The 26,183-nt window shown below is 43.0% G+C and overlaps 2 protein-coding genes and 1 long non-coding RNA gene across 4 annotated transcripts; 1 reads left to right on the forward strand and 2 right to left on the reverse strand.

Moving 5' to 3' along the window:
* Positions 841–3,368, reverse strand: LOC8056324 (uncharacterized GPI-anchored protein At4g28100). Its single transcript, XM_002462969.2, has 2 exons — positions 2,643–3,368; positions 841–1,505 (listed from the first exon to the last, which is right to left on the reverse strand). The coding sequence occupies exons 1-2, from the start codon at positions 3,288–3,290 to the stop codon at positions 1,122–1,124; spliced, it is 1,032 nt and encodes a 343-aa protein (XP_002463014.1). The 5' UTR covers positions 3,291–3,368; the 3' UTR covers positions 841–1,121.
* On the reverse strand, positions 12,818–19,289 carry LOC110432846 (ABC1 family protein YPL109C, mitochondrial-like). 2 transcript variants are annotated; one of them, XM_021453791.1, is made up of 6 exons: positions 18,916–19,286; positions 16,907–18,224; positions 16,505–16,774; positions 15,513–15,668; positions 14,049–14,164; positions 12,818–13,264 (listed from the first exon to the last, which is right to left on the reverse strand). In XM_021453791.1, exons 1-5 carry the CDS (start codon positions 18,942–18,944, stop codon positions 14,063–14,065), a joined length of 1,875 nt encoding a protein of 624 aa, XP_021309466.1. In that variant the 5' UTR covers positions 18,945–19,286; the 3' UTR covers positions 12,818–13,264; positions 14,049–14,062. The 2 variants fall into 2 exon arrangements, with proteins under 2 accessions (XP_021309466.1, XP_021309467.1); XM_021453792.1 differs by lacking the exon at positions 12,818–13,264 and adding an exon at positions 13,423–13,736 and having other exon boundaries at positions 18,916–19,289.
* LOC110432207 lies at positions 22,364–24,934 on the forward strand. Its single transcript, XR_002449612.1, has 2 exons — positions 22,364–22,788; positions 24,663–24,934. It is a non-coding gene; the product is annotated as an uncharacterized LOC110432207 (long non-coding RNA).

Genomic DNA, 26,183 nt, shown 5'->3' on the forward strand with positions numbered 1-26,183 from the left:
TACGACAGAACGCCAAGTAGAGCCAACAAGCAGCTCATCGATCCCACCTGTTTAGTTTCAAAAAAAAATTTGTAAAATTTTTTAGTTGAATTTTGCGGCACTAGAGGATTCAAATGGATTAAAAAATAATTAATTGTATATTTTTTCTGTAATTTACGAGATGAATCTTTTGAATCTAATTAGTTCATGATTAGACAATATTTATCAAATATAAACAAAAACGCTACGTGTTCAGATTGCAATTTTTTTGAACTAAACAAGGCCCTAGTTCCTCAATTTTATATCCTATCCCATTAAACATTTAAACACATATACGAAGTATTAAATATAAACTAAAAAAATAACTAACTATATAGATTACAACTACTTTACAAGACGGTTCTTATAAACCTAATTGGAACATGATTTGATAATAAAGTCCTACAGTAACCATATATTAATGATAGATTAATTAGACTTAATAAATTTATCTAGCGAATTACTAATGGATTCTGTAATTTGTTTTCATTAGTATCCAAACAGCTCAGGTGACATCCGATCCGATGTGACATCCCAAAATTTTACATGCTAAATTCTGCTTCATCTCAATTGAAACGTAAATTCGTTCCTGCCGGCTACATCGCACATTTGATTTCTTATTATCACGGCCTCTTTGACAACGCTCATACGACTCTCTTTGCAAAATGCACTTCAAAGATGAAGACGGTGACGGCGAGCCATGATTTAGGTCTTGCCAAATAGGCCCTATATTTTCATTCCACTACCACACTACGGTACGGTATCCCATCATCCCATGAACCATCAAGGCATCAACTAGTGTATTTGGAAACAGTTCAGGAGTTCATCCAAATGCGCTGCACTACTTCATCCAAAAAACAGAAGTGTTGGTCAATCCCACAAGCCACACGATTAGAAACCACCGAGGTTAGAGACGATGTCAATAGCCACATCCACATCCCCTTGCACTTGCAGCCAGCCATATCTGCAACACCACGATCGCATTCACAGCCATGGTATATGCAAAATCCCCGCTATGCAAAATAAGCTACACTCCCTGCTAACAACAACTACAAAATACGTGTATCAACAAGGTTTCCATGGCCCAGCGCTGTTGCATTGGTTCACAAGAAGGCATCCCACCAGCCGATCATCAGGCTGAGCGCGAGGCCGAGGAGGAGGGCAGCGGTGGCGCCGCGCGGCGTCGCGGAGGCAGCCGCAGAGGTCGCGCTGCCGGTGTGCTCGAACTGCAGTGAGTCCACGGCCAGCGGCATGTTCTCCTGGTCGGGGCTGCACCGCGGCGCCGCGCCGCCGCTGCCGCTGCCGGACTCCGTCGGGTGCGCGGTGTAGAGCATGGCGCGCAGCACGGCGGAGACGGTGGGGATGTAGGCCGTCTTGTTCTTGGCCAGCAGCCACGTGAGGCCCATCAGCTGGCAGTCCCGCCCCAGCATCCGCCGCGCGCGGTCGCCGCCGGCGCCCGAGACCTCGCGGCTCACGTTCCCCTTCAGCTGCACAGCACAGGGACAGGAGGGAGGAAGGCAACCGAAGCTGAAGGTTAGCACCGTGACCTCGTATATATGCGAACAAAGACCTGAAGAAATGCAAATGCAGTTAATGTGGTTCATGCAGGGGACGTTCTTGCGATGCAGGTTTTGTTGCAAAGTTGGTGGGCTCTGTTCCAGAACTCAGAGTTGCATTTGGCTTGCTCGGCCTCTCAGTAAATGCTCCCCATGCACAACAACCTGTTCTTACCGCGCACGTACACACGTTCTCTCGACCGATTTGGTCGCATTGTAACTAGTTTCGGTAGTAGGTTTTTGCAATGCAAGCAAGTGATCATCGTGAAAATGTTTGAGGCTCGATAATGCATGATTGTCAAATGATAACATGATGACTGCTCGACATAATCATGTCCTTCAGAGATTAATAGTACAATGCCAATCTGGATGTACGACAGGCAAGTCGGGGACGACGGGGACAAGGTATGATCAATAATCCACGGCTTTCGATGCTGCAAGTGGTGGTTAACCAGCTAAAGCATTCATAATTGAAAAAGACATTGCACATTGTGGTTGTCCTCCACAGAAATGTGTGTTCAAGGAATGGTCCTGTGATTAGCTGGCAGCGGGCTACTGCAGCTAAAGTGGGGATTGCCATTTCCCACGGTGGCTTTCAGAGAGAAAGGCAATCAAGTAGCAAATGATTAGTGGTGATCAGCTCAAGAACAAGCAGATCAATTTGAAAGTTGAAACTATGATGCAGTTATAAAGTGCAGTGAAGGTGGAACCCTTTTGTGGGAAAGGGGATCTCCTGGAACACCATCAAACTGGCCACTTTTTGCTAGATAAAAAGAAGGAAAGGAGGAGAAAAGGCATCGCTTGTAGCGCCGACGGCACTAATAATATTGCTCTGCAAGAGTGAAATAAATTGACAAAATTGTTCAAAAATGCGTGTTTCCTCTATAAGCAGGAGTAGAAATCCATCAATGGTTTGAATCCAAGGAAGCAAGATATGCATGGTGTGGTAACATTTCAAAGATTTATTATAGGGAATGCGGAACCAAACCAAAAGAGACAAAGAACGGAAAAGGTGAGCCAAAGCAATGGCATTATTTTACGAGAGAAAGCTAGCAGGAAAGGCTTTACCTTTTGCAGGGACTGCACGCACCGGGAGCAGCCGGCGTAGGAGGCGTTGCGGCAGCTCTTCTCCAGGTCCTTCACGGCGGCGGTGGGCGTGGCGTTCTTGGCGGCGGCGCCAGCGCCGACGGCGAACGCGGCGGGGCAGCGGAGCGAGCCGATCTGATGGAGCCGGATGCCGCAGAAGCAGAGCACGGTGTCGCACGTGGCGTTGGGGCGGGGCAGCGCCACCCCGCGCTTCTCCAGCGCGGCGCCCAGCGCGTCGACGCACCGCTGGTTGTCGTACGGCACCATGGGCCCGTCGTCGCCGCCGGGGCCCAGCCCTTCCTCCCCGGCGAGCGCCGAGGGCGCGGGGGCCGGGGGCACGGACAGCGCGGTGCGCGCGTGCGCCGCGAAGAGCCAGGCCGCGAGCACCGGGCAGCAGCGGCCACGGTCGAGCGAACCGGGGCCCCCGCCGGCGCCGCACGCCGCGGCCACGCCACCGAAGAGCTCGGCGGATAGGTCGAGGTGGCACGGCGGCGAGGAGGAGTTGGACGGGGACGAGGAGTTGGACGGGGACTGCGCCTGCGACAGCGGGAACGACGGCACGTCGGAGCCGCGGGCCGACGGAACGACGGCTAACGCGAGGAACAGCGCGACGGCGAGGTGCGCCGACATTGCCGCCGGCGACGTGGACGGACCAGGTGGTGGCGGCAGGAGTGTGCGAGAGCCAAGAAGTGGTGTGTGAGTGTGGGGGTTGGGGACCGCCGGACCGGGTGTGTTGTATATAAGCCGAACCGCGACCGCGAGGTCGGGAGTCGGGACTCGGGAGGGGATGTCTGTTGGTTCTAAGGCCTTGTTTAGTTACCTAAAAATTTTGCAAAATTTTTCAGATTCCCCGTCACATCGAATCTTTAGACGTATGCATTGAGTATTAAATATAGATGAAAATAAAAACTAATTGTACAGTTTGGTCGGAATTGACGAGACGAATCTTTTGAGCCTAGTTAGTCCATAATTGGACAATATTTGTCAAATACAAACGAAAGTGATACTATTCCTATTTTGCAAAATTTTTTAGAAGTAAACAAGGCCTAAGGGGGGTGCTTGTTTAGTTCATGAAAAATTTTGTAAAATTTTTCAGATTCCACGTCACATCGAATCTTTAGACGTATGCATGGAATATTAAATATAGATAAAAATTAAAACTAATTATACGGTTTAGTCGGAATTGACGAGACGAATCTTTTGAGCCTAGTTAGTCTATAATTGGATAATATTTATCAAATACAAACGAAAGTGCTATTATTCCTATTTTACAAAAAATTTTGGAACTAAACAAGCACGTAGTGAAATTTTATGCCTACCGAGCTTCTCCATTTTTACACCACAGCTAGGAGACGTAGGAGTGCTGCTAGCAAGCTAAAACACACAGCCAGACGCACACGTACGTATATAAATATCCACTCCTACCTAGTGGCGGACCCAGAAATTAGAAGCAGGGTATGCCTATGGTAAAATTTTTTTTGGATGAACGACACAAAATGTTTAAATTTGCTTATATAAAAGATACATGTAGTTGAAATGCATTGCATATCTATAAATTTTATTTTGCAATTGAAAATGACATTTAATAGAACCAACAAAGAGAAAAGAAAAGGGATTTGAGTTTTATTACCTCTGAGTCTAAGCAAAGGGGGCATCGTGGCCGACTGGCCGCGCGGCGGCACGGGGACGCCTGATGCCGGGGAGCGGAGCTGCCGAAGCGGCAGCGCGGGGACGCCGGCAACATGAGTGTCCGCACCGGTCGTAGCGCCTGCCTGCGCGTTAGTGGCGAATTGCGAGCAGCGGCACGCGGTGAAAGCGGCGGCGAGCGGTTGAGAGTCGCGGAAGCGCCTGCCTGCGCGTCAGTGCGCGGCTGCCCTACCCCTACAGACTAGGCCTGATGGTTTTGGGATTTTGGGGGAGTGGAGAAGTGAGTGGAAAGGTTAGATGAGTCATGGACCGTATGGATTCGCGTGGCTTATGGGGCTGCTTTTGAGTTAGAGAAACGTAGTTTTAACATTTTATATATATTATACATGTATATATCTCAAATACCTATTAAAATTTTTCAAAAATGTAGGGTATGCCCGGGAATACCCGGGCACAAACGTAGGTCCGTCCATGCTCCTACCCTAATGTCTTATTTAGAGGTACTCTGTAATCAGTTCCGTATTAATCCACATGTGTTGAGGTGAAATTTAGTTCAGATTTCATTCTAATCCATCCCCAACACTGATACAAAACCGACTACATCCAAATAAGACCTACTAAGAACACATCAAAAACCGAAAGTTTATCCTTATTGAGTTCAAGACTAAAAACTGATTGAACATATTACACGAGAAACAAACAGATCTCCTACTCTAACTCCAACTCCAACTCCAATTTACTCAAAGCTTCTCCCTTGGCATTTATCGAATCTAATACTTCCTTTAATTGTTTATATAGTCTATCTTGATTGCTTTAAGTCAAAATCTTTTAAATTTAAATGACCAAATCTAAAATTTTGCATGATTAAAATAACACATGATCAGTATTATTAGATTTGTTATGAAAAGTACTTTCATACTTCCCTCCATCCTCGAATAAATCAATTCTCTAACTTTATAGAAAAAGAGTAACAATATCTCTGTCATAAAATGATCGTCTTATAAAAATATATTCTATGATAAATCCAATTATACTAATTTCATACCATAAGTCTTAACTTTTTTCAAAAAGTTTGGTCAAAGTTTAATTTTTTTTACTTAAGACAACTCTAGAAATCTATTTATTTAGGTATAGAGGGAGTAGTATATAACTTTTCATCAAAGATAATGCTACACTTTACATAGTCATTTGCTAGTCAAAGTTAAAAAAATGACTTAAGGCAAAATCAAATGGTTATTTTTTATTGGAGATAGTACTCAAAAAAGGCTGTAACTAGTTACCTCAAGTGTTATGTACTAACGGTAGGGCGCGGCCAGGCCTTGTTTAGATGTAAACTATCTTCAACATATTCAAAGAAATACTATAGTTTTGCATAAAGTTTTATTATCATAAGCTATTCGGTGTTTGGAGTCAAGAAATCTTTGTTTTTAGAACCATGGTTTTGTCAAAGCTTTAGTTTTTTAAAAGTTTCAGAAACTTCATGTATGACCATTTTTTTTCTAAACCGCCATTTTGTACCACTTTGGCTTATAAAACTATAGTTTTATGATATCATAGTTGTCAAACATTATCATCCCAAACACGTCCCATCTCCCAGCTAGAAAAGTATGCCGAAGGGAAAGAAAAATTCACTGATTGCACCAGCAGATAGAGCCTTCCATAACGCACAACCGTACCATATCCCCTCTACCAAACCACCACGCATTTCCTCAAATGTAACCGCGCCATTGTAACGTCCCTTTCCAACTCCAATAGTTTAATAAAAGTACTTGACATTCAAGTATTTTTATTAAAATCATAAAAAACAGCCTCTAACGAGTTGACAAAACTACTTAACAATTTTGTGAGCTTAGCAAAATTCCCCCTTCACTTGGCAAATATGTCAAGTCATCCATCGGCCATCGCTTGGCATCACGTGTATCTCAATTTACCAACTAGTTTTGTCAACTTGTTGGAATTGTGTCAAGCCCAAATAGCAAACTGTTGGAGAAGACCTATTTTTTCATTTGGCATTTGGTTTTGAGATTTGGCAAAACTGTAGATTTGCCAAGTTTCTAAACTCACTCTCTTTTAGGCCAGTCGCAATAAGATTTTATTAGAGTTTTATAGAGATTAAATACATTGATGTGGCACCGTATTAATAAAGAGAGATGATAAGGTCAGTCTCAATAGAAGTTTCATTAGAGTTTCATGCACATTAAATATACTGATGTGACACTGTATTAATGAAGAGATAAATGATAATAATTTTATGGATGTGTTAGAAACTAGGTCATAAAACCCCCACTAAGGATGGCTTAAGAGTTTTATGTGAGTAGAGAAAGTTTTATAGGGATGAAACTCTTTTGTACTGTTTTTAAAATATGGATGTGTTAAAAACTAGAATATGAAACCCGAACTGAGAATGACCTTAAAATAAAAATGAGTTGATTCCATTACTAACTCAATTTGGCCCTAGTAACTAGGTGCATTTGTTAGCACAGGTAGGGAAGACTAGTGGTCTGGGCATATAGCTCCTGATCTGGCTCCGATCCGGTTCACGGAAATCTCTCCCATTTTTGTAAACACTTCTGCTATATACTATGTCAGGTGTTAGTTTGTTGTTATTGTTGTTGTTGTTTAGGTAATATTTATACAATTTTACCATTAGCTATAGAAATTATTATAAATGATCTATTATGAGGCCATCCTTAATATAGGAGTTTGTAATGCATCTATATTTTGGAAAAATAGTGCAGAAAAGTTTCATGAGAATAAAACTCTTTCTGCTCTCATAAATTTCTTATCATGTCTCTTCATTAATATAATATCATATCAACATATTTAATATGCTCTAATAAAACTCTGTTAAAACTGCCCCGTGACTCCCTGTGGCGAGTCTTCTGATTGGGATTCCTTTGGATGAAGATGGCGATCCTGATGGCATGGTACCATCCCCGTGGAGGTTCTTTTCGTGGCATGATGATCCGATGCTGCGGAACAGTTGGGTCAAATCAAGATCGAAAAGCTGAAGAGAGGACGAAGGAATGGGCGAATGGCATGCTGTAAACGGCAGGGTAGGACAGCAGCGACCAGGTTAGCCAGGTAATAGTACAATTATCATCATTTCTATCCCGGCATAAAGAAATAGCGAATGGCATGCTGTCGTCGTCCTCACCGCACTCCACACCCATTGATCTCGACGCTTTGTTGCTAAAAACCATTGGCTCATCGAACTGCATGTCAGGCACGAACTGAGGTTTTTATAATCCCATAGGAATTCTTTGAAATCCCTGCCTGAAACTGTGGGGCAGCATGCAATTTCTTATGCTCACTGTCACAGAGAGAGTCACCGGGAGTCCGGGACACAAGAGCCGGGAATCGTGGCGTCAAAGCACGACGGCCTGACGGTGGTATTATCTGATAATTAGGCAGGAAAAGGACGGTTGCGGCAGGTAGAGAGTGCTGAGCGCCTGGGGCGAGTAGCCCCCCGTCGTGATTCCCTGCTCCAGCTGCAACAGACACACTCAGGCAGCGAGCAACGAGCCTTACAATTCTTTATCACGGGACCAAATCTTGCTAGGCGCTGTTTCAGTTTCAGATAAACGTGTAATCAAACCACTGCATTTGGACATTTCTTTCACAGCCATCGGAGGCGCTGTTTCAGTTTCAGATAAATCAAACCACTGCATTTGGACATTTCTTTCACAGCCATCGGAGGTGTTTCAGGATTTTCCAAGGCCTTGTTTAGTTCCAAAATATTTTGCAAAATGGACACTATAGCTTTTTCGTTTGTATTTGATAAATATTGTCCAATTATGGATTAACTAGGCTCAAAAGATTTGTCTCATCAATTCCGACCAAACTGTGCAATTAGTTTTTATTTTTGTCTATATTTAGTACTTCATGCATGTGTTTAAAGATTCGATGTGACAGAGAATTTGAAAAATTTTGCAAAATTTTTTTTAGGAACTAAGCCTTGTTTAGTTGGCAAAAACTTTAGTTTTTGGCTACTGTAGCATTTTCGTTTTTATTTGACAAACATTGTCCAACCATAGAGTAACTAGGCTCAAAAGATTCATCTCACAAATTACAGGTAAACTGTATAATTAGTTTTTATTTTTATCTATATTTAATGCTCTATACATGCGACTAAAAATTCGATGTGACGGGGAATCTTGAAAATTTTTCGAACTAAACAAGGCCTAAACAAGGCCCAAAGGAGAGGAACAGATACGCAGAGGCAGTCACCAGCCGCAGGTCGGCGGGTGGAGCCAGTAGCCAGAGCTGTCAGCTGTGGTAGGTCACAGGTCCACAGTTCAGACTCCAGAAAGGGAGCTCCTTTTGCGGGCTGGGCCCGGCCGTCGCCCTTACCAACTCCTTCACGTGAACGGGTGCCACTCTGGCAGTGCCAAACAGCGTCAGGCGTTGGGCTCCGCGGCGCTGCTGGAACGAGAGGACAGCAGCAAGCATGCCCCTGTGTCCCTACCCGTCCCGTCCCGTCGCACGAACCGGCGGTCCGTCACGGGTGCTCTAGCTCGTCTTCATGCTCTCTCTCCAGCAGCTAGCTCAGCAGCCCGCCGCCGGTCGCCGGAGAGGATTGATTGCCCGTTGCGTTGGGGCATTTGGGCAATCGGCATCGGGATTTCAGGCCGGCGAAGCGAGGCATGCAAGGCCTTGTTTAGTTTAATTTTTTTTTTTGCAAAATAAGAATAATAACAATTTCGTTTGTATTTGATAAATATTGTCTAATCATGAACTAACTAGGCTCAAAAAATTCGTCTCGTCAATTTCGATCAAACTGTGCAATTAGTTTTTATTTTCATCTATGGCCTTGTTTAGTTCTGAAAACTGAAAAGTTTTCAGAACGGTAGCACTTTCATTTTTATTTGACAAACATTATCCAATTATATAGTAACTAGGCTTAAAAGATTCGTCTCGTGATTTACAGATAAACTGTATAATTAGTTTTTATTTACGTCTATATTTAATACTTTATGTATGTGGCGTAAGATTCGATGCGACGGGAAATCTTGAAAAGATTTTGGTTTTCGGGTGAACTAAACAAGGCCTATATTTAATATTTTATATAAGTATCTAAAGATTTGATGTAATTTTTTAAGAACTAAACGATGAGCAAGAGCAAAGGCTTTGGCTCGCTGCCTCTTTGTCAGCATGCCTGCCATGCTCGGTCGCTCTGACGGCAGAAGCTGTCCACTCGTCTGCGCTACTACTCCTACAGTCTACAGTACTATTGTAGCCTTGATTAGTTCCGAAAAGATTTTGGATTTCGATACCGTATCATTTTCGTTTTTATTTGGCAAATATTATCCAATTATGAACTAACTAGTCTCAAAAGATTTATCTTATGATTTTCAGTTAAACTGCACAATTAGTTTTTATTTTCGTCTATATCTAATGTTTTATGTATGTGTCCAAAGATTTGATGTGACGGAGAAATTTGAAAAGTTTTTGGTTTTGGGTGAACTAGACTTAAACCAAAAACTTTTCAAGATTCTCTCTCACATCGAATCTTACGACACATGCATGGAGTATTAAATATAGACGAAAATAAAAACTAATTACATAGTTTGCTTATAAATCACGAGATGAATCTTTTGAACATAGTTAGTTTATGATTGGACAATGTTTATCAAATAAAAACGAAAATACTACGGTACCGAAATTCAAAATTTTTTGGAATGGCCGTAGTATTTCGCATGCACAAAGAGAGAGAGAGAGAGAGCAAACAAACAACAGCCTGCACGAAGGCTGGAGTCCAGGATGAGGATTTTGCCCTTTCCCTCCTTGTTCTTGCTCGTGTGGTTTTACCTGGATCAACACCGGCGCCAAGGACCACGTACACCCACGAGCAGGAGCCATAGGCGCCTTTCTCATCTTTTCTTGGAAACAAGAAAAGCCATTTGCACCCGGAGACATTTGAACACATCCAGCCAGAGACAGCCACCACAGCCAGGTCGTTGCTTGGACTCAGACTTCTACGACGATACGGATTAGTACACAATAAACAGCCGCATGATGAGCAAGCAAGTCCAGCACGAATCCTTGTGGGGATTTGCCTCTTTTTTTGAGACTTGAGGTGGCCCTTTCTACTTTGCAGCTTCTCTCCCAGACCCTTTTGCTAGTACACTAGCGAGCTCGGAATATGGGGCCATGGGAGTATATACGTCAACTATCAGGGACCCATCTCTGTTTGATCGCCGTATAAAAATGACATTAGAGGTGTAAATCCCTATATAAAAGTGATGCACACTGCATGTGATATTCTATTCTATCCTATCCTGCAATGCAAGCGGAGTAGGGGCATGGCATGTGTGTCTGTTTGTCAGGTAGCTCCGGTCTGCTCTGTTTAGTCCTTGCCCAGGGGCACCAAACACTTGTCTCTAGCGCCACGGGAATACTAAGCAATGGCCCCAGATTAAGGGGTAGTAGGGGCTTGTTAAATATTTTTGCTTGGGTTGGGTGTGTGAGGTCTGACGAAAGCTTGAGGGTTGTGACAAGAATGATGGCCGAGATGCCCGGGCTCCTCGAAATTTGACGACAAGGTAAGCAATGATAGGGCTATCTGCTTTGCTCTCAGCAGGATTGGCACATCCATGATCCTCCGTCCACGGGGATGTGTACTCGTATGGCATACGGGTTTCGATACGCATGTGTATTCGGCAGAGATACGCAGACCACTCACCTACTACGTATAGTACTATATAGTCCGTGGCTACTAGCCCCCCTGTAGCATTGGTTGCTCGTGACGCTGAGGAACGGCGAAACGAAAACGGCCGGCCCATCCCTGTCTTAACCGAACGCCGCCAAGGATCCAACGAGGGGACACAACACAGCACGTGACCCTAGCGTGGAGCCATGGACATACCTAGCATGCATGATTTGTACCGGCCTAAAAATTTCTCGCTGCAACTGCAAGCATCATCCTAAACTGGTACGGCGCACCATGAACGCCAGATTAGTGCCACCTGCAAGACGAATGCTGCGCGGTCAGCAATGTGACCGTCTCCGTCAAGCATCGCTTGATGCCAGGGGTCGACCGAGCTAGCTGAGGCCGGCCCACATGTCCGGATGCCCATATGGGTTTTGTTTGCCCGTTGGCAGATCCAGCTTTCCTCGCCGACGGCAACTGGGACTCCACCAGGACTTAGTAGGTACTCCTGTCCAACGTGACCAGGACTTAGTAGGTACTCCTGTCCAACGTGTCCATGTGTAAAAGTACTATTTGCTAATTTGTTACTATGAGAAAAATATTGTTGAGTGATTGATAAATTCACCAAATAAGCTTAAATGAACAGCATGTGGTACGTGCGTACCCCGGCTTAACTCCGCCGGAAAACCTCGATGGTTCAAGCTCAACGCCGTACGCTTAGGCCACCAGCGGCGCACGACGGCACGAGACCTAGCTAGCCCAGGGAAGCCACCTCGCTAATTGGCGAAACCACTACGGCAAAGCACCAAAACAGAGCTGGATTCCTCCTTTTTTCTCGACTCGACATGAAAGCCGAACCGTGGTACCTCGTACGCGCGACATGGCATGCCTGGAAGGCTTTACAGGATTCCCAGTCCAGAAGGTCAAGGCAAATGCTGAAAGCCCAGGCAGGCCAGACCGCCAGCCAGAGCCAGGGCACCCTATGCAAAAGCAGAGCTGCCATGGGCATGGTACCGTCCTCCGGTCCAACCATTGATTGAGTACAGCGCATCGCCTAAATATCTGAATCAACCGCAGTACAGCGCATCGCCTAAGACCGACTCCAACAAGAGAACGCAAAACGCAAAATAGATAGCCTACGGTGCTTTTGCGTATCAAAACCTCTCTCCAACAAGAGACTCAGACACGACACCTATTTTGCCTAGCAGGCGAGCTGAGACGCAGATATGCGTCGTCGAGGCGGGGTGATGCAAATCTCTACCCATGCTCGTAGTGGTGGGCCTGCGCGCGAGGAGCGGCTGCGGCGAGGAGCAGTCGGCTCGTAGACGACGCCTCCGCCGTTCATGCCTCTCTAGTCCCCACTCGGTCGCGGCGTCACTCCTCAAGTCGCGGACTCGCGGTTGCGGTGAGTGCAGCTCCTCCACTGCCGGCGGTTGCAGCTCCTCCACTCCTCCCCTGCTCCGAGGTAGCAGGCGGCACCGACGAGGCGCAGTCGGCGCAGCCAGGCAGGCCCGACGACAGCAAGCCAGGGAGGGAGGTGGGCGGCGCTATCAGATCTTTCACGTTGTCGCCGCGGCCACCTTGAGCTGCGCCTGCTCCCGCCACCGCTCGCACGCTGCCATGGCCGCCTCCAGCTGAAGCTCTGTGGAGGGGAATTGCGTTCTCCTTTCCCTTCGCTGTTGGAGATGGGGAAATTTTGGGTGAAGATGGTTTCACTGTGCCGGACTCAAAAGTGTTGAAATTTGCATCTCATTGTTGGAGACAGTCTAAATATCTGAATCAACCGCGCCAAAGAAACTTAAGGGAAGCAAAGCAAGCAACAGAAGCACGGCTCATCCCGCACAAGACACTGACGAGATTCTACTCAAAACTGGCAACCGAACTTTTACCGATTTTCTTCCGAATCCCAAAATTTACATTAGATGGCATGGTCGCCGGTACAAATAGTCTGGAACCAAACTTATGTGTGCTATGCAATGTAGTTCAACTCGGCCTCAATGACTACTCTGTTCTACAATTGTTTGCTCTCTTCCATAAGAGTTTGTGGACAGAAACTTCAGAAGAATTTTAGACAAATCCATGGCTGGATCCGCCTGGGTGGACAAATTTTCATACTGAAGGTTGTAAAAAATGAAACCTAATGCGGACAGTTTCTGCTACTAATACTATCAAGAAAGGAGAGAGAACATAGTGCATAGTATATTTGCTCAACTAATGCCAGGTTGCTTCAAGTTAGATTAAATGTTTCGCCTTCTGATCGGTAGGGCATCATCTTCCATTGTTTCTTTCTATACATGAGAACGATCTGTTGAGGAGAGAAGCAACATGGATCAGAATTTTGGGTTCGCAGAATCCAAATGTACCAAATTGCAACTTATCATGGCCATACTAACTAACAAAGAACATACTCCCTCCGTCCCAAAATAAACTTTAGTTCTCGCTTCTCGAAAAGATCTTTGAATCTAGTTTTTAACAAATTTATTTGGACATAAAAATATTGCATGTGTTTTCTACAAATCAAGTCAAACCTGTGACACAGAAACTGAAAACGACAACTAATTTGGGACGGAGGGAGTAAGAAAGAAACTACTAGCTCGATGGCACCAAGTACAAGTGGGTATCTAAAGATGGTACAGAATGCATATGATACATGTTGGGATGTAACAGATCTTAGAAGTAACCCACAAAGTATCTCAGACTTCTTGTTATGTTGTGCCACAGCCAAACTACATAAGGTGACGAGACCAGCTTTTAACAAACAACCTTGACGGGATCATCTGTCATTTCTCACAATCAGAATAACCCAACTTTAGAAATTTTGTTCCAGAGGAAGTTTGAAATGTAGAACCGTGTGAAGAGAAGTTTTATGCATAGGAATCACAACTCAAAACAAAATTGGCGTAATCAGCCCCTATGTCATTCCCCGCAGCAACAGATTCTCTAGAAGAAATGCCATGACATTATTTTCATGCTGGTACTAGAGGGTTGTTGCAATACATTTATTCCTTGGGTGCAGTAATTGCTCTATTAATTTCTCGGGTGAAGTTTTGACAACAAAAAAAAAGCTTATTTACAGGAATCAACATTACCTGACATCTTTTGCTTATGAGAAAAAATCAATTGGTTGCTTTACGTCCTTCTCTATCAGTAAAGTCTTCAACGTGTGCATGATATCAAAGCCTGGGTCCAGTTTGCGTTGCCACCCCTGCATAAACAATATCATGTAAGAATACTTTGAGGTAAAATTAATAATGGGCATGGACCATCCAATTAGTAGGTAGCATACAGAACTCTAGACAAGAGCCTACAAAAGCATTATCATGTTAAGAATATTGTGTATATCCATCTATAAGTAAAGTGAGGTAAAGTTAATCATGGGCAAGGGCTAACAAATTATTATGCAAGGTCCAAGGTATTAGTAGCTGATACTAGTTTGGTTGACTGCATTAGCCTGTATCCAAGCTTGTGCAATGCATTTTGTTCATGCTTGGTTGCCCGCAAAAGCTCTTATGGAGGCTTGCACATTTGCTCAAAGTAGGCCCACAATGCAACATTAGTCGTATTAGGTAATGCGGATTTGCTCGAGCTGATGGCTCACTTCCCCAGCTCCCCTACCTCCATTAGAAACATGACATCTCTACTATAGCATGGAGGTGACTACACACAGCACAATGTAAGGAACTAAACACAATTTCACCAAACACAACTTCCCTATGCAGGACAATAGAACACCATGACATTGCATACGATTATGGCTTTATGCTGGTTTGGGTGATACTGCATAGGGTTTAATGAAGGCCAAGACTAATTCAAACAACCAATCACACCCTATATACTCTAGACAAGCCTACATTCAAACTACAACGCACATCAAAATGTGCAGCAAGCCTCCTTCATATAGAATCATATACAGTTTGGTCAAATGAAATATCGGGCTTGTTTGGCACAGCTCAACTTCACTAGTAAAGCTGTTTTTTTAGAAAATAGCTTCATGAGTGACTTTTTAGATGAAGCTTAGCTGTTTTGGAAAAAGAGTTTGGCAAAATAGCTTCACCAACTACTTCATGCATAGTTGAGAGAGAGAAATGAGGGAGAGAGTTGCAATAAGCTACTTTTTTTCAGCTTCATTCAACTTATGTCTTTGTAAGGGGAGGGGAAAAACAGCTTCACCCATGAAGCTGTTTTGGAAATAAGTGTTTAGCAAAAAAAACAGCTCACAACAGCTTCATGAGCTGTTGTGAGCTGTACCAAACACGCCCATCCATAGGTTTCCCCTACTGTTTTCCTTATTTGAAAATGAAGTTCAATACAATATATATTAAAACTAAATGATATTCAGAAAATTAATGTCTGTCAATGAGTCGCTAAGCTGTTAGTTTGTGCATGCTATATTATTGTACATTTTTTTCATAAACTGGAACCTGAATCTGCATGTCCTAGAAGTCTATAGCCTTTTTTCAGTAAATATTGTTGAACCCCTTCTGTGCAGTGCCACAGCATGATAGTTAAGATTAAATATTTAACATATCAATTCTTTTACCAAAGATGTTTACCTCAATGACCAAAATGGTAACCATTACAGTACAGATGTTGCCATCAATGTTGACTTTGTGGCGGCGAACTGTATCAAGCAATTCATGCATGCATTCAACAGGATGAAAAACATCCCCTTCAGGCGTTCCCCAAAATGTAAACATCTTGTCCAGCTCCTATAAAAAATGAAATTAAAATTACCATTCAATGAAAAAACATCTGCACTACAGTTAGTACTACACATCAATAGTACAGCATAATAGAAGAAACAGTCAGCAAATAAAGTGCACTGGTCAAAGTCTGGATTAAAATAAACAACCAACAAACAGAAGAAGGAACATTAAGATGGGCAATACATGATGCACCATACAAAGCTAGCGCAGGAGATCCAGAGATCCATGTGTCAGCATACTTAACGGAATGGTCACTCTAGTGATCAGTCACATTTGTGTAGCCACAAATTCAACTTTTAGAGATTGTTTTTATTGTCTATACTATCATGACATAATTATTAAAAATCATTGTGAACTGTGATGCTGTCCACTGTGAAAGGAAAGGAACAATAAATGGGCAATACATGATGCACACCATACAAAGTTAGTGCCGGAGATCCATGTGTCAGCATACTTACAGGAACGGTCACTCTAGTGATCAGTCACATTTGTGTAACCAAAGCCACAAATTCAACTTTTAGAGACTATTTTTTTTGTCTATGCTATCATGGTATAATTATTAAAAATCATTATGAACTGCCCTCGGTCTAACAGAACAGTGTCTGCATATGCATATCCATATGCATCAAGAGAGCCACCACATTTTAAGATAGACACGAATCAAATGGCACAACAATAAATAAAGTACATGTGTAGCATATGCAAAAAGAAGCTAGTTGCATTCAAACGTCAACATCATTATCATCAACAGCAATATCACATATGTAAAAAGATACTGGATCTAAATGAGTCCTAAATGTTTACAGATATTTTTCCTAAAACATAGTTTCATACTTTACCTCAGTGAAGGCGACTGGATTTGGACAGCTCTGATTCTTTGATAACTGAAGGGTACACTTAGCAGCAGTACGACCATCTCTAGTAGCCACCGCCTTGAAGAACTGTTGTAAGTTATCCCGGTCAGATCGTGTGAGCTCAGCAGTCATGCCGACGTCAAGAAACACAATATGGGGCTTAGCTCTGAAAAATCGTCTCCTTGCAAGCTTGCTCTCATTTAAACGGACAAGAATGTTCCCAGGGTGCATGTCCGCATGAATAAAATTGTCCTCCTACAGAAGCAGGGAGAATGTTTTATCAATAAATTGTGCACCAATATCAAGCATACATGACCTGACACAAACACTACCACCAAGGGAAAAGAGAAGGAATCATAGAATTTTTTTAAAAAAATGCACACATACCAGAAGCATCTTCAGGAAAGCATATGTCCCAATGTGTGCAAGGTCTTTCTTCATTCGAGCATTCCCATTGATTTCATCCATAAAACGAGAAACACTTTCTCCATTCTCAAAAGTCTCAACTAGAACAGATGGATGCACAAATGGATATAAGGGCTTTGGAAAAGACACATGTCTCCATCTGCGGAAGTTGTAGATAAAACGACTCAAATGAGCAGCTTCCCTAGAAAGGTCAACTTGAGACATCATGAATACTGCGAACTGGCGAACACTCTCATCCAGCCTCAGCCAGCTTAATCCAGGGACAATATTAGAAGCCTTTGCCACAAGGTTGATGAGTAGAAAGTCTCTCTTGATTGATTCTCCAACATTAGGATGCCTCACCTTAACTGCAACATGCTTTCCAGGATGTTGATGTTTCAGTGTGGCCCGATGTATTTGTGCAATGCTTCCAGAAGCTACAGGGTTCTCCTCAAAGGACTCGAATATTTCAGAAAGCTCACGACCAAATGCCTTCTCAATGGCAGCCTTGCTGTAAGCAAAGCCATGTGCTGGAGCCGCACTGTGAAGCTTTGCAAGCTCAACACAGAGATCACTTGGAAAAAGATCAGGGCGTGTTGCAGCCCACTGGCCCCACTTAATGAATGCTGGCCCAGCCTTTTCAAGGGTCCGGCGCGTAAGTCTAAGCCACCTTCTTCTGAATGCAACACTGAACTTGTCAGCAAATGGAGCTAATGCAGTTGCAGGGAAGAATAGGAATGCCAAATGCACAGCTCTAACAAGCAAAGTGATGCCCTCCCAGATTGACCAAACAAGAGATGACATAAACTGGCGAGTATCTTGTGCCTTTGTGATGATGCCATCCATTCTTGGCATGAAGGGTTGTGAGTCTGCCAGGACAGGAGGCGCAAGTGCCATCTTGCCAAAAGCTAGAGCCATGACCCCAGGGATGATATGGAACCTCGTAAAGGACAGGCTTACAGCACAAGCTGCTCGGCTCAGCAGTGGGAACCGTGGACCTCTATATGCATACATACGACTGAGCTGCTTCCATGCCAATTGCGCTTGCTGGGTTGCGGATGAATTTGCCACTGGCACAGAGAGTGAGTGGTAGCCTCTTGACATCTTGGTTCTATACTTGTGATCCTCAGCTCTGTTCTTTCGGATATTGACTTTGTAATGTGAGAACATTCTAGAGAAGATGGCTGGAATCTTACGCCTTGTTGACAAGCCATTGTCCCTCGCTGCTGTGTAGTACCCACTTCTGTGGCTCGGATGGGAATAAGTGGCTGCCCGCCTATTTGTTCCGACTGCCAATAGCCTGCTCAAAGAAGGGTACAGAAAATGTCAACAATCCACAAGTTTTCAAGCTTTGACTGGCACTTGCTATATAGCTAATTTTACGAGGTGAAACTATGTGTACAAAAATATGTGAACAACAACAAATGTGACTAGAGCACGTTTATTGTTGGCCTGGTCATACAGCTACTACACCCAGAATACTTGCCCGTTTATTGCCACACATATGAACTTTTTCTTGTAGATGCCAACAATGTTCTTGACATCCCAAACTGATTATCCTGACCAACAGAAAGCTCTATATACTATCCTGACCAACACATACATGCATGAATCGACTAACTAAAACTAAATTAGAAGAACCAATTGATCTCAATAATCTCAAAGTAAGTGGTATGGTCACAGAATTAGGTAAAGTGGGCTTGCACACGAACCCAAGTCTACCACTATGCTCACATGAAAATGTAGCAATTGATTGTAACAGCTACTAAAGTTCAGGTTGCCAGAGCAATATAACGAATCAACAAGGCCGCACGCCACACATGGTCTACACGGTAATCAAAATTAAGTGAATATATGCAGCAGTTCATAACAAAATCCGAAACCCCAGATGATTCATCTCCCCACCCCCCCACCCCTCTTCCGGGCTCTCCGGCAACCGGGACAGGAGAACCAGGGCACGCAAGGAAGAACAAAGAGAAATCGAGACGCACCTCTCGCCGACCCCCAGTAGCCGTTGCATCGGGAAAGCCTGCTGCCGCCGCCGCCGCCGCCTTCACAGGATCAAGCCGCCGAAGAGCATAGGACGCCCCTCCCCTACTCCCCCACCAAAACCCCAGCACGGTCCGCCTGCGCGCCGCGGTGCAGTGCCGACTCGCGGGCACGCAGCCGAATCGTACCGAGCCTTGGGGTGGTGGCGATGGCGAAGACAAGTAGAGGCGGCGGGAGACGAGATGCGCCTGCGTGCCGTCGCACGCTCCTCTCCTCTCTTCCCCTCTGTTTGCCCTTTTGCGAAATCGCGTGTGCTCTTTCTTTTTTCTTTTTTTTGTTCGGGAGTTTTCTTTTCGAGTTTCTTTCTTGGAGGAGAATCCACGAGGGTTTATTCCCGATTGCCCGGAGGCCGGAACCGATCTCGGCCGCGCGCGCGCGCGCGACACTGGGTTGGGCAGGCGCAGGCAACTTGCGTCGGAAAGGGACTCCGCACCGACACGACGACCCGGTCTCGGCACGCCGACTTTGCTGGTGCGGCGAAGTTGGAATTGCCATCTCGCCACGCATGAGCTACCATGTGCCGTTTTTTTTTTAAAAAAAAACACAGACTTACCTACGTGATGACGTAGATTGCTCTATTGATTTAAAGTTTCAAGATATTTTCTTTTTTTAAATATAATAGTTTTTCTATTCACTTACATATAAACTATGGCTACATATATAACTAAGATAATATATCTTTCAGCGTGTTTATAACATTATTAAAAAAACTTAAGAGAGGCAAAATACAACTATTCAACTGTCTAAAAATTTTACAACTTTTTTATTCGAAGTCAAATGAGGATGAATTTTATATCAAAACTGTAGAGTGAGATTTAGAACTTTGTGTTAGAAAATAATAGCAATTTAGTGACTAAAAGTTTAATTATGATATTGAGAAAAAGAATAATAACATGTACCATAGATGTGCCACTCAACACAAATAAACTTATCACAAATACATATTCTAGTGGGTCAAAAACCAAAGACTCTATCACTATGGTATGGGGCAAACTCAAACTCACTAATGTTAGTAATAGAAGAAACATGAGAGCGAACAACAAAGAAAGTAGAAACATTCTTACAGTAGTGTTATAGTGAACAACAAAGAAAAAGTAGAGACATTCTTAGAGTGAGGTTAGACACCAGCGTAGAGGAAATAGACGTTCAACAAGCAGTCAACGTAGGCTAAGATCTACTCTCTCTCTCTCTCCCTCCTGCTCCACCAAAAAAAGCAAACATAACATCAATCAATCAATATATATTGTAATATACTGTAATATACTAGTCCCATGCATGGACTAGCGAGGCAAACGCGCACATATTTGTTTATTTTTTCCTCTCTCAATAACTTCGATTGGACACAGAGACAACTCAATTATTTAAGTTACCTCTACTCCTTCTAGAATAGTAACGTGGGACTAAAGTTCCTCACCATCCCTTCATGTGTGAGTGACCATTTTGAGATTTATTAGAATTATTATTTGGGTCAACCCAAATCTTTCAACATTTTGTAGTTAACAAGTTTTAAATTAAAAAAATTTAGAGTACATAAATTAATTTAAAATTATCAAGTTTTGAATTTCAAAATCTACAATTTTTTAAGAGTCTTGGATGTTGACACGGTCTTTCATATGGCTGATGCTGCTTTTACATGCGCATACACTACACCACAACACTGCATCACCCGTCAGACATCTGACGCTAAAAATTATATTTATCGATGGATGGTCTGTCGCTAAAGATAACTCAGAGATCATCTGTCGCTAATTCTGCGTTTAGCAATTTATTGACTGTCGCTATAGATATTGATATTTAACGTTGACCTGTCCGTCGCTAAAGCCAAGTATACCATCAATCTCTCTGTCGCTAAAGAAAATGGGCCCATGTTGAGATTGTGTGCCCCTCGATACCTAAAATTTGATATCTAATGTACTTCAATCTCATTAAATTCCATTTTATTTTAAATATGTTGAATATGTGTACGAACTAGTTTATATACGTGAGCCTATATATTTTTTATTTTTTTAGCATAAATAACACATAGAAATAGAATTCTATGAATCTATACCTACTAATATAGAGCTAAAATTTCAGTCTGCCTTTTTTCTGTCCGCTTCTGCCTGTCCGTCGGAATCGGTTCTGTCCGCCGCCATGTCCATGTCCGTTCTGTCCGCCTTTGCATTCCAAGTCCAGTCTGTATACGTATATAGAATTCTTTCCATCCAAGAGAGACGGGGCGCGTCGCCTCTGTGGAGTCTCGTGCACGTGGGTCGAGCCGCGCACACGCCGAACCGCATCTGCGCGAGGCGGGGGCGCACGGGGGAGGAGCAGCCACGGCCACCGGTTGCAAGGGTGAGGAGTCGCCACCATGAGGGAGAACTAGCAGCGGCTGCAGGTGAGGAAGAAGGAGGGGGAGGCGCTGCCGATGCTACTCTGGCTGTGATCCGTATGGGTTCGTTTCTTGATTCCGACGGCGGAGGAGGCCGTGGATGTGAGGGCGGCGCCGCGCGCGGCCTCGGATTCAGACAGACCGTCCGTCGCCCGACGTCCCCGCCGCCGGCGGCAGCCGACCGATGGAGACGGTGAAGGGGTGGGTGCGGCAAACTACGCAGAGGCCATGGCGTCGATTTCAGGCTGCCCTGTCCGCCCGTCCGCCAATCGTTAGAGAATCGGAATTCGGTCGTCCGGTTTAACGCTGGTGGAAGAGTAAAAAGAGAATAGAAATTTTTTCTAGGGTTTACAACACTGCATCCCAATGTAAAATCTCCTGACACATTAACAATTATTAAGAATAAGAAAAATATAAAGACCTAGGTGCAAAATATTTGTCTTATTAGTTTAGTTTTTTTTATTCTTTAATTCGGTTAAAAATTGATAAATGTGTAGTAATTTATAGAAAACTATAAAAATTATAAAATAAATTTTGTTCAGCTCCATATATGTAGATCCATGTAGTAAACAAAAAATATCACAAATTTTAGTATTTTTTGCTAGAGATGTTGCCTATGCTTTTTAGTGTAAAATTGAAATTGTAGTTATCTTGCTCTAATTATTATGAAAATTTTATGGTAGCCTATTTAATGTGATGTTTAATTTGTGGTAAAAGTTTTAGCACCATTCCTGCATATCTCACTGATTTACTGATTTACCTAGATTTATGCTTGCTAAATAGTTTACAATCAATTTAAGTATGTAAAAATATAAAAAAGATGCTTCCACACCCTTTGCACGATGTGTTGTTATGTCATATGAACAATTCATGAGCCCATAAATGTGTGTCTATATATGTGAGCTTGTATATTTTTGTATTTTGTTTTTTTAGCTTTCTTCCTTAGAAAAGAATTTACAAAAGAAAACAAAAAAATAAAAAAAGGAAATAATGACTTATCCCAATGCTCGGCCATCGCTCCCCATCCACCGTATATCCCTCTCTCCCTCGCGACCTCCTCCCGAAAGACTGACGCCGGCGTCAACGCCTCTGCTCTTCCCTTCCCAACGCGAGCTCTCGCTCCCTCCCTCCCTTCTGCGGCACTGAGGTCGCCCTGCTCCCTAGACAGGCCACGATGGCGCGGGTCAGGCATGGTGCACGAGCTCATAGCCGCCAACCAGAACCCTAGCCGCGGGCCGATGGGGTGGCCGCCCTTCTTCTCACTGGCCAGATTGCCGATGGGGTGCATGCCCTTCTTCTTCACCGATCAGATCTACCACGGGATGGCTGCCCTTCTTCTCCTCTAGCCGGATCCATAGCGAGTCGGCTGTCCTTCTTCTCCTCCGGCCAGATCCACGACATGGCAGTCAAATCCACGACCCGGTGGTAGCGGCAACGGCAATAGGTTTGTTGTTTCCTCTCTTTTTTTCCCTCTCCTGCATGGTGAGTGGTGGATCCTGTGTTGTAGGTGGTGGGGGCTCGGCATGATGGTGGCTCCCTGAAATTTTGACTGAAACCAACTAGCTTACAATGTGCTGCCCATAATTCATTCTGTTTTATGAGAGTATAATGTTTTACCATCTAGCTAATTGAGCGCCTGGTAGCTGATACATTTTTTACTGAGCAAATTGATGACATCATCCACTTCTTCAAATGCTTATTATCTCTGAAACTTGTGAACTAATTTATATTTTCAACCTTGTGCTAGAATTAATACTGAAAGCAACCTTCGTTCGCTCTCTCAAATAAACTGCTCCTTAACTCTTGTATAGTAAAAACTAATCAGTAGCAGGCTAGCAGCAGCACTAGTATAGTAAAAGTCAATCAGTAGCACTAGCACCGTATACATGTTTATTGTCTTGCTCTACTGTAGTGCTGCTCAGTCTGCTATCATATAATGTAATAATCATGTACATAAATTATCAGTATAGTTCTTGGTGATATATTAGAGCTGACCGTATACATGTTCATTAGATGTTTGCTTTGGTTTTACTTGACATTCAACTAGACAGACAGAACCAAAATCCTCTCTATACACTATAAGTAAGCAGTTGCAATTATATTAGAATATTTCCTTAGGAGCAGTTAAATCACTAGCCTAGTTTTGAAGGGCTATTTTGAACTTGTGTACTTGTGTATGTGTTTTTATATGTGGTTATTACTGTAAATTACTAATTGAAAGGAATTACAAGCAATTACATGTGTGAACAAAATTGCATTGTGTTTTTATATTGTTAGAATCGGAGGTAATAAGCTTAGGCTACTGTTAGCTGCGTTTTACATTAGAAAAGGTGGTTTTCATTTTTTTCACAACTCTTAGCTATATGGACTTAGTGGATTGGAGTGATAAACTTAGGCTACTGTTGTTTGAGTTAAGGCAGCAAGTAATTTATCTATGAAACAATCCTGCCAGATAAATTTATGTGGTGTTGGGTGCCTGGGCATGCTCTCTACAAGCTGCTATTCGGTGCAAACCAGCACCTGCAGCTTTAGCCGCTCTTGATTTCTTGCTTGAGCTGGGTCTCGACTCTATTACAACAACAAAGGCAGCAGTTGTTCTTGATTTTTGATAAGCTTAGGCTACTGTTAGCTGCGTTTTACATTAGAAAAGGTGGTTTTTATTTTTTCACAACTCTTAGCTATATGGACTTAGTGGACTGGAGTGATAAACTTAGGCTACAGTTGTTTGAGTTAAGGCAGCAAGTAATTTATCTATGAAACAATCCTGCCAGATAATCTGGTGTTGGGTGCCTGGGCATGCTCTCTACAAGCTGCTATTTGGTGCAAACCAGCACCTGCAGCTTTAGCCGCTCTTGATTTCTTGCTTATGCTGGGTCTCGACTCTATTACAACAACAAAGGCAGCAGCTGTTCTTGATTTTTCTGTAGACAGCTCTGTAGTTGTTTCTTCTCTAGTGCATGCCTGGATTTTGCTCTGAATTTGTTTTAGTGCAGCTGGTCCGCCTATTGTTAGTGAGCAGCAATTTGTTCTGGCAGCTGGCAGCCTTGATTTTCATATCAACAACAAAAGCTATTCTTTTACAACAATAGCTGTAGCTATCTACTTTCTCGACCTTGATCAACTCTACAACTACAGGAACTGTAGTTTTCTGTGTTAAATCTTCATCAGTGATTACTATTGCTGCTATCTGTTTACTCAGTTTCAAAAACTTGTTAAATATGCAGTTCCACAAATATGCAGTTTAGTGTGTTCATGATAGGAGACATTTAGAGTTTCCTGAATTTCATGTGCCTAATACATGATTGTTTTATTTTTCAGAAAGTGTTGGACAGTCTTTGGCTTGAGCTTTTAGAAAGTGGTTCTCCATATAACGTGGTGGATGTGCTTTTGGTTTTTGAGTTCCTAGAAATACTAGTATTGTTTTTGGTGTCTGACTTTGTTGGATTATTCAAACGGTGTGTAAGACAAAGATTGTATGTTATATATGTATTGACCTCCATGATGTGATGTATGTGTTTCTATATCTCTATGTGACACTAAGCTTGAATGCGGATTTGATATATGCCAAATGTTTTTTCTAATTGTATTTATTTTTTTTGGTATTTTTGTGTGTCCTGTTGAACAATCTGTCGCTATAAATACCTGGATTGTTGGATGATCTGTCGCTATATGCTTGCTAATAGAGCATCTGTCGCTAAAACATAGTGATGGATTATCTGTCGCTATAAATATTCAGGACGACTGATCATCTGTCGCTAAAAATATTGTCTGTCGCTAAATATTTTAACGACAGGATTTACACCGGCTGCTGAAGTCTGTCGCTATAACTTTTTAGCGACAGATCATCTGTCGCTGTACCCGCTTTTAGCGTCAGATTGTCCATCGGCAATCTTGGTGTTGTGGTGTAGTAATATGAGCTCTTTGTATTGTTGTACGTAGGTCGTAGCTCCTATCATGCAGTGATGACTGATGAGTATAGTTTTAATTATTTTATGGTCTTTCTGTCATGTACATATTTTACTGGTCTTTAACGGGGCAATTGGCATGTGCAGTGATTACATTTACCTTCTTTCCCTATACAAACAGAACTAAATCACTCTGGCACGTGCAGTGATGAGTGCAAATAGCGTTCCTGATCTCCTTCTCTTGTTATTGTACCGAGTCACTATGGTATCTGCTGTGATCGATGATCACCGTTACATTTATGATCTCCATTTTTATATTCTTAGTGAATAGAAGCACTATTTATGAGCACTTCCCATTGTGTATGACCTTTTATTTCCAAGCATTGTCTATAGTCTATGATGTCTTATTATTTCTAAGCACCACAGTACCACCCATTATTAAGATTAAAAGACAAATGATGGAAGTTTGCAGCTTATCACAGTTAATTAATGTTGTATATGTTTAGCTTGCCTTATTACTAGCCTAGGGTAGAAGAAGTAGACGTTCAGCGAGCGAGCCGTCGACGCAACCTTAGGTGTGTAATTCTGTGTTTTGTTAGCGTAAAGAAAAGAAAAGGGTGACCCAAGAGAAACAAGGCCCAAGGAAGTCTTATTTTTGGGCCTCCATTGGGGAAACAAGCAGCCCACGTTCCTCTACATAGTAAATGCGGCCGGTCTGATGTCTAGCAGTTTCTCCATTAGGATAGCCCGTAACATTATTAGAGTTCCAAACATTTGTCTAGATCAACCTGCTATGTCTAGGCAGGCCTATATACTCCCTCTATTTTTTTTAAAAAAAAAGAATATAATTCTCACCAATCAGAAAGTCAGACTCAAATTTAACCAAATCTATAAAATTATTAATATTTTTAATACCAAATAAATATTTTACTAT

The sequence above is a fragment of the Sorghum bicolor genome, chromosome 2 (assembly GCF_000003195.3).
Source record: "Sorghum bicolor cultivar BTx623 chromosome 2, Sorghum_bicolor_NCBIv3, whole genome shotgun sequence".
NCBI classification, from domain to species: Eukaryota; Viridiplantae; Streptophyta; class Magnoliopsida; order Poales; family Poaceae; genus Sorghum; species Sorghum bicolor.